This window comes from Photinus pyralis, unplaced genomic scaffold (assembly GCF_008802855.1).
Source record: "Photinus pyralis isolate 1611_PpyrPB1 unplaced genomic scaffold, Ppyr1.3 Ppyr1.4_LG8, whole genome shotgun sequence".
NCBI lineage: Eukaryota > Metazoa > Arthropoda > Insecta > Coleoptera > Lampyridae > Photinus > Photinus pyralis.
In genome coordinates, this window is record NW_022170819.1 from 18935115 (window position 1) to 18948507 (window position 13393).

Here is a 13393-nt window from a genome sequence, read left to right on the forward strand (position 1 = left end):
AATATTACTTGTACCATTTTAAAAGGAATTTTTCCAGTAAACATCCACTATTAGGTTTTTGTATCACTTTGCAACTAGGAAGAGACCCCCGTTAAAATTGAAATTCACAAAAATCTATTTTGCACCTTTATTTAACTTAAAAGGTTGCATCCGATTCACCTTAAACGAAATGTCATTTTTTAATATTCTGGTTATTCACCCCCTCTGATTGGTTCTAAATACTGGTATAAACAAAATTATTTGAACCCTGACTTTTCTAATATTACTTGTGCCATTTTAAAAGGAATTTTTCCAGTAAACATCCACTATTAGGCTTTTGTATCACTTTGCAACTAGGAAGAGACCCCCGTTAAAATTAAAATTCACAAAAATCTATTTCGCACCTTTATTTAACTTAAAAGGTTGCATCCGATTAACCTTAAACCAAATTTCGTTTTTGAATATTTCTGGTTATTGACCCCCTCCTATTTGTTCTAAATACTGGTACAGACAAAATTATTTGAATCCTGACTTTTCTAATATTACTTGTACCATTTTAAAAGGAATTTTTCCAGTAAACATCCACTATTAGGTTTTTGTATCACTTTGCAACTAGGAAGAGACCCCCGTTAAAATTAAAATTCACAAAAATCTATTTCGCACCTTTATTTAACTTAAAAGGTTGCATCCGATTAACCTTAAACCAAATTTCGTTTTTGAATATTTCTGGTTATTGACCCCCTCCTATTTGTTCTAAATACTGGAACAGACAAAATTATTTGAACCCTGACTTTTCTAATATTACTTGTGCCATTTTAAAAGGAATATTTCCAGTAAACATCCACTATTAGGTTTTTGTATCACTCTGCAACTAGGAAGAGACCCCCGTTAAAATTAAAATTAACAAAAATCTATTTTGCACCTTTATTTAACTTAAAAGGTTGCATCCGATTCACCTTAAACGAAATGTCATTTTTTAATATTCTGGTTATTCACCCCCTCTGATTGGTTCTAAATACTGGTATAAACAAAATTATTTGAACCCTGACTTTTCTAATATTACTTGTACCATTTTAAAAGGAATTTTTCCTGTAAACATCCACTATTAGGTTTTTGTATCACTTTGCAACTAGGAAGAGACCCCCGTTAAAATTAAAATTCACAAAAATCTATTTCGCACCTTTATTTAACTTAAAAGGTTGCATCCGATTAACCTTAAACCAAATTTCGTTTTTGAATATTTCTGGTTATTGACCCCCTCCTATTTGTTCTAAATACTGGTACAGACAAAATTATTTGAACCCTGACTTTTCTAATATTACTTGTACCATTTCGATAGGAATTATATTAAACTAAACATTCGCTATTCGATTTTTTGTCACTTGCAACTATGAAGCGACCCCCGATAAAATTAAAATTCACAAAATCCTATTCTGTACCATTATTTAATTCAAAAGGTTGCACCCGATTAAATTTAAACGAAATTTGGTCTTTTGAATATTTTTGGTTGTTTGTCCCTCATTTATTTGTTCTAAATACTAGTACAAGCATCCATTTTTAGATTTTTGTACCACTCCGCAACCAAGTTACCTGTTAATATTAGTTTAGTGTGAAACTAGCATGTTAGATAAAATTCCTAAAAATTTCGACATTAATTACTGCGTACCGTATGTGAGCAAAGGCAAACGATGAAAAGTTAATAGAATAATATCCGACTTCATAAACTATGAGTAGACATATTAGAATGGCCTTATAATCGAGGGGTGGCTAACATTTCAATATTTTTAATCATTGGCATAGAGTAAATTTTACTCTATGTCATTGTTTATGAAACCGGCCGTTTGGTTAAAAACAAAGCATAGAAAACATTGCTATTTGATGAAATCTCTCTTCCATAGTAAACCGTGCGATAACACTTTTAACGCCCTTGACACAGTAACCTTTGGTTTGAACCTACCATCCGTATTTACTAGCCAGTAATCTTGGCAACGTTGCAAGGATGTTATAAGGTATGTAAAATTTTTAATGATCTCACAAGATACACGGAGTAAAAATTTATATACAATATACACTGGAGTGCAAAGAGATAGGGAGAGAATTTTTTTTTAAATGTGTATGGTTTATTTTTTAAGGGCGCAATAGCCTCATATTGCAATTCAAAAAATATACTCTCATGGCCGCAAACTGATAACTGTATCAGAAAGGGTGGATGTCATATCGTCAAAATTTTTCCCGGATGTCGTAAAGTGCGTTGGTCGACTATATATACACACGAGTTTGTTTGTGTGCTATTTGAATAAAAAATAACCACCGACATTATTTTACACGGTGTCCATTTTTCGAGTGCCACTATGGGGATCTCGCTTACCTGAAGGGATAGAGAGTTGGTTAAAGGGGCCAAAGTTGCGAATTTGCGTTGCTGAATTAAATAATCGAAAAGAAATTAAAAATATCTTTAGTAGTTTTGAAAATATCGCCAAAAAACATTATTCAGCACTTTTTTAATTTTTCGGGAAAGGAGTGCTTTGAAAAACAAAAACGTTCTTTTTATCGGTGAACAAAAGTTATGACAGTTTGATCCATCTGTCTGGTTAGAGCGTTTGGCAGGGAACTAGTTGAGTTGAGATTTTCATCTGGAATATATTGAACCTTCGTTTTGCAAGGAAAATTATAATTCAAATTTAAGAACAAAATTACTTAAGAAGAAATAAAATATTACGCAATAAATCTAGCACAAACGTAAATTACACTACTTGAAATAAGTTAACCTTTTGTTCACAACAAAAGAAACGTTTTTGCTTTTCCAAAGCACTCTTCGCAGAAAATTAAAAATTGTGATTTTAGAAAAATGTGTTACTGAACACTATGTTGATTATATCGTTGTAAAGAGAAAAAAAGACGTATCTCAAAATGTCAAAATCCAAAAACGGCTGCCATAAGAAAAATTTAAAGTTTGCCACCTGTTTCTCCGTCATCTTAAAAACGGGATGCCATATTCGAAATCTCCATTAAAAAGTGTCCGAATAATGTGTTAATTAGAAATGTCTAGAACGATTAGTTTACTATGAAAAAATTAAAAACGAAAATCAGAAATGTTGTTTTTTTTGCGATATTTTCAAAACTATTGAAGATATTTTAAATTTCTTTTCAGATTATTATTCAACACGAAAATTCGCAACTTTGCCCTCATTTAACCAAATGTCTATCTCTTAAGATAAGCGAGATCCCCATAGAGACACTCGAAAAATGGACACCGTGTATATTTTTGAAATGAAGAGAAGATCTATTCAATTTTTCAAAAATATATAAAGGGGGAATGTTTCATTAAACATTTATCAAATTTGCATTTTTTACAAACTTTGCGATATTTATATTTGTTATTTTACTTCACATTTATGATAAACCCCACAACCTTTTTATGGAAAGTTTTTTCTCTCTTATTATAAACGCGCGACGCGTTGTCAATATACAAAATGACCCTGTATATCCAGCACATGGGCACATACTAGAAAGAAGAGGAAGAGGAAAAAGATTCAACAACAATAAAACAATAACCTCTTTGTAAAATAAGCTTAATTTACGTATAGTCAGGATATTACAATGCAAACATTTAAAGAATATCAAAGGATACCAAAATGGTCGTTTGGTATCCAACATCGGTCGGAATTAGAAAACGGATTTCCATGCACCATAAAATGTCAAAATATGCTAGCACATATGCACTCATAAGTTGCGAAGTATACGCTTAAATATGCACTAATTGGATTATAATTGGAACGAAAAACAGTAGAACATAATTGATGTATTTTTGGTATACCAAAAAATTTCCATAAAATGAACTTGTTAATGATTTCATAATCAATATGAATGTGTGCATGTCGCATTAACGTTAATAATTTATATGTCGCATTAATTATAGAAATTTTAGGCTGTTGATAGTACGTTATTGATCTAGATAAGGAAAAAATGTTCTCTGATTCCAGAATTTCAGAATTATTCCAAAACTGCGTCGGTGTTCTGAATAAAAAAAATACATGAAACTGCAGTCTCGGGCTTTCCGCCTGTTTCACTAGTGCGCCAATTTTTAAGTTTTGTGCATAAGTTTAAAGGCTTATTTCCATAGAAGGTCCCAATGTACCTACTCTTAGAATTAACATGATTTGTTTCAAAAAAACGTGTAATACAATTGCGAAAGCACAAACCGACTCCACAAATGATTCTGTGCTTTTCCAATTTAGCCAAAAAGGTAATTTTAATTAAAGACTGCCAAAAAACGAGATTCCGGTATCTGGTAAAAGCGAATTGATTTCACTAAATGTTATTTTCCTATCACTTGTTATTTGATCTAACGTGACCCTACATGATTTGGACGTTCAAACTCTTTTGACGTTATGATAAACTACTAATGAAATAAGACCACAGTTTGTTGTGCGGAAAACTATTTTAAAGATCTTTTGAACCATCAGCATATTTTGTTTTTTCACTAGAATAATGCAAAGGTAAAAAAAGTAACATTTTGAGAATTAACGCGAAGGGATTACTACTATTAGCTGGAATTATTTCTAACATTTACCTCCCTGTGTTTGAAGACTAAGTCAAGTAAGTAAAGAGAAATAAATCATTCACAGAAGCATTATTGTAATAGAGTGTCAAATGGCATCAAAGGGTTGGTAATAATCTACAACAAATTCGTACAAATAGGTCATAGATCAACATGCACGTTTCGCATTGGTATCTAACCGTTATCAGTGCCTTCTTTAAGGTAGGTTGCCAAAAATTGAAAACCAATTTTCAAAGTTTCCTAATTTTAGGTTTCAGCGGTGGAATTTCCTAAGCATTTTATGGAAGACAACATTAACAAATGCCTGAAAGAGTTAAACCATACCGAAAGTGACCTAAACAATGTTATGGACGATGCTTACTACATTCTTCACAATCCGATCGCTCGCTCCCACAAGAAGTGTATGTTTACGAGGTTGAACATGCTGAAAGATGGCAAATTCGTTAAGGAACCGTCGGTTGATTATCTTGCCGCGAAGGTTGTGCCGTTTTACAATCCCAACGCCAGAAATCATGCTGCGGAAGCCGCAAAGGTCTACGACTTGTGCGTATACGTTAAGGGTGCTGAAGACGGGGAGAGGGTTGTTAATTTTGCGAACTGTGTCATCGATGAGATTCGCAAGCTTTGACTAAATTCAGATTTAGTTGATTGTACTACCTACTGGCAAACTAGGACGTTTTAACCAATATATTTGCATTTGTACTTCAACCAAAAATAAAGTGGATTTGCCTTGATATAGGATGATTCATAAATTTCCTATAAGCAAGGATTTTTCTATGGAACCTTTGGATATTTCCACATTTTCTTGTAGTCTTTAAAACTCTTGTTTGTTCCCCGAAATGGTGTTGAGGGCAACAAGCACCCGAGAGATGAGAACCAACTTTAGTCCTGTGGTATATACGCTATCTTTTTACTCCGATAATCCATTACAACAATTTCAATATTAAAGCCCAAATTTAAAAGAAAAAAGTTTGATTGTAGAATCCAAATCTATATGTCGTTGAAAACTCTGCAGAAGTAGATAAATGTGGAATTTACTGCACTTTCAAAAAGATCTACTTAGAGAGAGAGAGAGAGAGAATCGATTGCTAGTTTCACTCTTCGGTTGAACAAGGAGCAACATACTGCTAGTACGGCAATTTTGAGGCCGCATGTTGATCTAACGGCTACTGAAAGCCAATGAATCGAGGGGGATGTGTAACGAGATCATCTCTAGAAAACCAGAGAGCTTCCCGTACGAGATTGCGCACGTACTTGAAGACACCTGTAACATCGCAGACGTCGGAACTTGATTTCAAATCCAGATCTGACCAATCGAATTAGTTATGTAAAGCCATCATCCCGGAAGAGCATCAACCAACAGCCATGCGATAGATCGATAAACCGATAGCCAAGAGCCGACCAACCCAAATAACATAAGTACGTACATTGCAAATACACGGTACGTACAGCGCTGGATTTCCCGACGTATGTACAGTTCACGTACACTTACGGTTCATATACGTACAGGGTGAGTCAACGATTGCGCGGAGTAACTTAATGTCTTGAAGATAAGATGTTTCGATAGAGTGCTTTTGTATTATGATATGGTTGAATATTCTCCAAATTTTAAAAATATTTGGAATTATACAAGGTGCGCTCACAAAGTTGGGCGCCAAAATGGTACATTTTTTTAAATAGAACCCCCTGTATTTGAATGCATTTTTAAATTTTACGTGTAATTGTACGTCTTTTTTTATTATATGGTTAATATCCGAAAAGCTAGTTTTAAAGATAATTCGATGTTTAAGAAAAATTGGGAATTTGCAAGCGTCCGTATATTGTCAAAATTATTACTTAAATTTCCAGGTTTTATATCTTTTATCCTGGGTTAAGTAAAAGTCAAATAAATACATCTACTATAAAACATTAAAAAAATAGCTTACAGGGTGTTTTTTTCTAGATCCAAAGCTACAAAACTTCATACTAAAATATCTCACTTTCTTTTAATGGAACACCCTGTGTATTTTTCTGTCATCTTTTAGCTTCTCCAAAAACCTTCAACTTTTGATAATAATATCTCTGCTAGTTTTAGAAACATCTTGGTTTTCCTGGTTTTTATATTCTGATCTTAAATAAGTTATATGTAATTTACATAATAGTAAGGTGAACATGCAAAAAATTTTTATCTATCTCGTCCAAAAGGCAAATCCTATCGATTAATTTATTTTTCAAACAATTTATTTTAAGTCCAAGAACTAGAGAATAAGTAAAAACATTTGATTACAAAGCAAATTTAATTTAACTCCCAATGTCATCCAGTCAGTGATATTTAGTTTAATTTTTTTCATATTCACCTCGTTATTATGTAAATTAGAACTTATTTCAGATTAAAATATAAAAAGTAGAAAAATCAAGATATTTATTTAGGTTTTTACTATCAAATTTATTCTCCAGTTTTTATAGACTTAAATGAATTATTAGAAAGATGAATTAATAAATATGATTTTAGATTTGAACGAGGCAGATAAAAATTGAATTTTTTTGCATGGCCACCTCACTATTATGTAAATTACATACAGTGTGTCCCAGGATGAACTGAACAAGAGGGAAAAATTTTTTAATTTTAACTTTACGCAAAAATGTCATTCTTTTTCTTAAGCTCTAAGGTGTCTTTTTTAACTTGATTTACTTATCAGGTTGCCATGGAAGATACAATGATAGTCTGATTTAATCAAGAACATGCAACTTAGAAAAATTTCCGCTGTAGATTTTGCGTTTTCTGTAATTTTCTCAGGTGCTAAAAGAAATATCTAGATTTTTATTTCAGAATAGGTGGTTTTGAGGCAAGCAAAAATTTTTATAAAGAATGACATTTTTGCGTAAAGTTAAAATTTTTTCCCTCTTGTTCAGTCCATCTGGGGACACACTGTATAACTTATTTAAGATTAGAATATAAAAACCAGGAAAACCAAGATATTTCGAAAACTATCAGAGATAGGTATAGGTCATTATTATAAAAAGTTTAGGGTTTTTGGAGGAGCTAAAAGATGACAGAAAAATACTTAGGGTGTTCCATTTAAAAAAAGTGAGATTTTTTAATATGAAGTTTTGTAACCTTGGATCTAGAAAAAAACACCCTGTAAGCTATTTTTTTAATGTTTTATAGTAGATGTATTTATTTGACTTTTACTTAACCCAGGATAAAAGATATAAAACCTGGAATCAAAATTTAAGTAATAATTTTGACAATATACTGACGCTTGCAAATGCCCAATTTTTCTTACAAATCGAATTATCTTTAAAGCTTTTCGGATATTATCCATATAATAAAAAAGACGTACAATTACACGTAGAATTCAAAAATGCACTCAAATACAGGGGGTTCTATTAAAAAAATGTACCATTTGGGCGCCCTAGTTTTTGGGTGCACCCTGTATAATTAAATATTTTTAAAATGTGGAGAATATTCAACCATACTATAATACAAAAGCACTCTATCAAAAAATCTTATCTTCAAGGCATTAAGTTACTCCGCGCAATCGTTGCCTCACCCTGTACATTATTCTTCACTGGCATTAATTATAGATGTTTTTTAATATCAACAAATACTTAACTTGATGGCATGGATCAGAAGTTACAGTTGGAAACGGTAACACTAAATTATTGTAAAATTCAAATATTTAGAAGTACCTAAGATTCAAGATGCAGAAAAGTGTGCTGTCAGAATGATACAACAGGAACCTTTTTCTAATTTACAAGACAAAGTCCTACGACCTCTTAGAACAAAAATGAACCCTCATGGCATTTGAACGGTAAAAACATAAGTCGTAATAAGATAAACTTTACAATCCCTATCACTCTCCCATCGAATCAATCTCTGATACCTCATTGTCGTATTGAAAATTGTCATGTTGGTACCAAGGTAAACTTTCACTTCTGAGAGAAAGTTTTTAGATCATCAAAGGAGGGAAAACAATCAGAAATGCTATTTCCACATATACTGTGTGTACTTTATGTTTTTCCAGCAGACCCAGCGCACTTCGTATCGCCTTTGGGAAATATCGTTTTCTTGGATGGGACATACGCTCGGTTTCAGCGGCTGCGCCGCCTCACCTCGCACACTCTCCGAACTTTACACCGATTTATTTATATGAAAACCTTCGCGGGCATACATGCAATCATTAATTTTTATTTATTACGAATATTTATTTTTATTTATATAGATCTTGTGGTGGAACCCAACAAAAGATAGCATTAGTTGTGAATTTAAACACATCCATAGAACCTTCGTTTCCTACAGTAACTCCCAAGCCATTTCCAAAAAACTAGATTATATAGAATACTGATCCTATAAACTTTAACTCAAAAAGGCGTCAATATACCTCGAGCTTCAAAGTTTCCTGTCTCAAATAAAAAAAATGTTATTGTTAACTGAGGTTGTATAAACAAGTTTTTGTATTTTATTGAACTTTTCCCAAACCCTTATTGTTTTGTTGATAACAATTCCTGGTAGAATCATGGTGATAAGCGTACTTCTCCGTAACGAGACCAGTAGTAGGTTAAAGTTCAAACTTGCAACTGACTGGTCTCCAATTAGAGTATACTTTATTGGTTGGAAAGTATCAAGACGGGCAACATGTCAGCAGTTCTATGGCGTATAACACTCCTGTGCGTTTTGCTCCAGGTTAGTTACCAGTGATGTAAGTGAGCATTTCTTGATCTTTCCGTTTAGGCGACCCACGTCCTCTCGGAATATTTTGATAACGAACATGCGCAACGTTGCCGGGAGGAGAACAAGGTGGAAATTTCCGACCTCGAGGGAGTTTTCGACGAGAACGATATCGTCGTCCGAAGCGATTCCCGCTTGCACGCCCTAATGTTGTGCATGTATCAAAGGCAGAATCTTATTAAAGACGGCAAATATGTGAGGGATGCCGTTATAAAACATATTGCTGAAAGGCCGACACCGATAGATGTTGCCGAGAAGGTATTTGACAAGTGTAGAACCGAAGATGAGGAAGTGACCGGGGAGATCGCAATTAATTTACGCAACTGCCTTATAAAAGAAATTGGAGAATATTTTGCGAGCGTTAAAGGGTCAGAGAGTAATGATACTCGTAATCATTGATATAATTAAACAAATAAGTTGAAGATACTGTTTTAATTGGTATTCCTGCTATATTGTAAACATTGTGGCTAGATAGCACTGATAATAAACGTTTAACGCTCTTTTGTTTTTTTATATTTTGTTCCCAAGGGGAAAGTACAGCGCGACCAGACAGTTGTTCTTCGACATCAATTCCACATAATTTTGGAAAAAAATGCATTTCAGAAGGACTCGCTCGAAAGGACTGCCAGATTTATAACATTTGAAGCGGAAGGGCCGCCTCTGATTCACAGTTTTCTAAATAAGCTAACATTAACAACAATATCCCAAATAACACAATTACGTACATTGCAAATACAAAATACATAGTACGTACATGGTACGTTATTTTTACACTACTTTGTACAAGCTAGATACGTATTCCGCCGTAGGTACATTAGACATACTGTTATGTATGTATAATGTACTAATTACTCTTGCTCCCGTACATAGTACGTACGGCAAAGTACGTACCTAGTATGTCAGTGGTGCAAAAATAACGTACCATTGTACGTGCAATGTACGTATGTACATAAACCATAAGTGTACCTCCGTAAATCCATGGCTGTACGTACTATGTATTTGCAATGTACGTCCTTGTGTTATTTGAGAAGTAGCCGTGTGGATCAGTCAATTTTCGATTGAAGAACCGCGTGACTGTATAACTAATAAGTAATAACCGTGCGCGGATGGATATTCCTTTGCGTTTGCATTACGATTACAGTGAAGTTGACCAAAATTACAGACGTACCCTGTACGTACGTTGTATGTTATAGATTTGTACACAACTGTACGTATGTACATCAAGCGTACATATTTGTCCCCTCTTAACACACTAAACGCGCATTCAGTCAGTTACTCAAATTAAGGGTACATTCAACGAAACAACGGAACGAAGGAAGTTGACATTGCACGATCACATCTGATTTTTACAATAATGCATATGTTTGCCTTTGATGGAAGCGTCTCTAGTTAAAATACAAAAAAATATCTCCGTAAATAAGAAAGTTGTCATCGAATTTATGCGATATGTTTGTCTTTACTAGAAGCAACGGTATGGTTAAAAAAATTATCTTAATAAATAAAAAAGTTAGCATTGCGCAATCTGCACATGCGTTTATCGTGAAGATTTTTCTTGGCTCAGGTGCCAGAGCTAGAAGCTACCGAATTCAAAAAGAACAAACTAAACATATTGGAAAGTGTAGGAGGGTTAAGACCTCGTATGGACGAACGGACGAACGGTTCGATAATCTTATATAATATGAATATTATTCTTAAACAGGGATATTTATTAAGAAGTAGACATAGGGATTTTACGTGCATTGTTTTTCCCTGTGTCTACTTTTAAATGACAAAATCTCATCTAAAGGGCGCCTAATTTTATGCAACCAAAATAACTTCTTGAAACAAATAAACCTTAAGCTGTTACCGGCACTATGTCAATTGACAATATCAACCTTTTCATCAGTTGAATACATCGCACACGAACCATAATAAAAATACAGGAGCCAAAGCCACTATATTCAAATTATATGACAGCCAGATCTTTATTTGTCTGAAGAAGTTATTTTTGTGGCATAAAATTAGGCGCCCTTCAGAAGTCATTTAAAAGTGGACATAGAGAAAACCAATACACGTGAATCCCTATGTCTACTCTTTAATCAATAACACTGTATATTATTATAAGTAAGAAAACGATCGCCTATAGAGGAAAATATACAAGATATCAAAAAAAAGTTGCATGTTTTTAATAGAACGCCCTGTATTTTATTGGGTTTTTCAATTCTTTTCTCAATGTTTGAGCAAAGAAGAATCGTAATGTACCTAAGTTCAATTGTTTTTCGGTTATCGAGAAGAAAATATATAAGACACCAAAGAAAGTGTTCCACAAAAGTTTGAAGGTTCTTCAATAGGCAGTCATAATTTTATTTATACAGGATGGTTATAAGGTTACGGCGTGGCACACCAAAGTTGCATTTTCTAACAGAACACCCTGCATATTATTCGATATTTCAATTCTTTTCGGTACGCAACCCACAACACTACGTAAAGCTGTTAGATGCTTTTATGGTTGCTGTGAAAAAATCAAAAGGGGCGCAAATACGCTTCAAATTAAAGAGACAGACGAAAAATCGGTTTAGGAAAAAGACTATTTTGCACACCAAAAAATTATTCTATACATGAATTTCACAGATCCCACCTCCATCATTATCGTGAGTAACGGCACTTTCAATCCCTCTTCTAATAATAATGAAATTTTAAGGGGAAACTGGCGGTAGCTAAAGGGAAAAGTTTTAAAGCGACGCGAACTTTGGAAGGTCTATCAACGGGGACCTAATAACATTTTTCAAACTCCCATACACTTCATCGGAAGAGTAAAAACGGAAAAAATGACTGAAATTGGTGGCGTAAGGGTGAGACTCCGACCACATTTCGAATCCAAACCAACCCTTGCGTCTGGATTCAACTAAAGGTACAAATCGGTAAAGTAAAGCAAAATCGACAATCCGTAGCCGCATTCCACCCACGCTTCCGGTAGACTTGCAGTTGTTTAGTCGCCTCTTACGACACGCAGTGTCTGCTGCGGTAGGAGTATTCTACCCCGCCCCTACACGGGTTAAACGAATCACTACCGTCAAAATCACAACCCAAGTTGCAACCCAAAGCTTTTTCATCAATAATGTCATGAAGGAGACGCGATGCTGACTCAAGGTTCGAAGAAAGACTACGTTGTAATCTTTTAAGATAAAGGTAATTTACGGTGTTAAATTTCGTGTGCAACGGGGAGCAAAACCAAACAGATTTTCTCTTTAGAACAATTAATTACCATTTGAAAAAGGGCATTAGTTAGTTAACAAATAATAGGTAGGGATTATGCCGCGGAGATTGTTGAAGAAATTCGGTTTTGAGCCTCAGAAGTGTGAAGTGGTAAGAGCATTGGGTTATAAATCCGAAGGTCGGGTGTTCGAACCTGGGTTGAGGTGAATTTTTCATCTGTGGCGGAGATGGAAATTACCTCAGGCCAGTTCCGAGCATTCTACCGGCTACTCCGAATTAGGTTTTTCTGCAGTTTTCCTAATTCGTAAGGTAAATACCGGAGTAGTATAGACCATCTTAAGACCTTCTGCAGAGGCACCTCTAAATAGCATTATGCGGGTCACTCTGTAATTGGGCGCATGCCTGTTGAGGGCCCAAAACAAGAGAGGGATAATAAAATTAAAAAAAAATAAAAAATAAAACAGTACAGCTCAAAGTAAAGTTATATTTATTCTAAATACTATATAATATTCATATATAATACCATAAGTAGTCGAAGTATTGTCGAATATTTTTGAGGTGCTGTCACGAATGCTAGTTACGCTGCTTAATACCACGAGCGCTTGCGCGAGTGGTATTAAAAAGCGTAACTAGCATGAGTGGAGCAGCAGCTCAAAAATAATCTACAAATACTTCGACTACGAATGGTATTTGGAGGACTATTCAATGAATCAAAAGAAAAATTAAGCATAATTACCCACGCGGATGTATTTCCATGACAACAATAAACGTCAAAATATATTATGGAAGTTGCTTTTCATTTTGCTATTGATTCTATTCGAACTTTTGTGCTCCAAGCTAATTCGTTATGAGTGATTAAATTAAAAGATGTGGTGATAAGTCGGTTGTCGAAATTGATTAACAAACTAAGAAGAATGTTCCGGTTAATACGACAAAATTTCGCGTCA

General features: G+C 34.2%; 3 protein-coding genes across 3 annotated transcripts in view; 2 read left to right on the plus strand and 1 right to left on the minus strand.

Moving 5' to 3' along the window:
* LOC116178196 (voltage-dependent T-type calcium channel subunit alpha-1G) overlaps positions 1-13393 on the minus strand; it is a 361671-nt gene that overhangs the window by 215206 nt on the left and 133072 nt on the right. The window lies entirely within an intron of this gene.
* On the plus strand, positions 4394-5282 carry LOC116178212. The gene is made up of 3 exons (XM_031497646.1): positions 4394-4578; positions 4625-4741; positions 4791-5282. The coding sequence occupies exons 2-3, from the start codon at positions 4694-4696 to the stop codon at positions 5166-5168; spliced, it is 426 nt and encodes a 141-aa protein (XP_031353506.1). The 5' UTR covers positions 4394-4578; positions 4625-4693; the 3' UTR covers positions 5169-5282.
* On the plus strand, positions 9047-9673 carry LOC116178208. The gene is made up of 2 exons (XM_031497642.1): positions 9047-9206; positions 9255-9673. The coding sequence occupies exons 1-2, from the start codon at positions 9159-9161 to the stop codon at positions 9648-9650; spliced, it is 444 nt and encodes a 147-aa protein (XP_031353502.1). The 5' UTR covers positions 9047-9158; the 3' UTR covers positions 9651-9673.

Excerpts from the sequence above, each read along its gene's own strand:
- LOC116178212 (XM_031497646.1), top strand. The coding sequence starts at position 4,694 with ATGCACGTTTCGCATTGGTATCTAACCGTTATCAGTGCCTTCTTTAAG. Across the intron at positions 4,742-4,790 it reads TTATCAGTGCCTTCTTTAAG|GTTTCAGCGGTGGAATTTCC; the intron begins GTAGGTTGCCAA and ends TCCTAATTTTAG.
- LOC116178208 (XM_031497642.1), top strand. The coding sequence starts at position 9,159 with ATGTCAGCAGTTCTATGGCGTATAACACTCCTGTGCGTTTTGCTCCAG. Across the intron at positions 9,207-9,254 it reads TCCTGTGCGTTTTGCTCCAG|GCGACCCACGTCCTCTCGGA; the intron begins GTTAGTTACCAG and ends CTTTCCGTTTAG.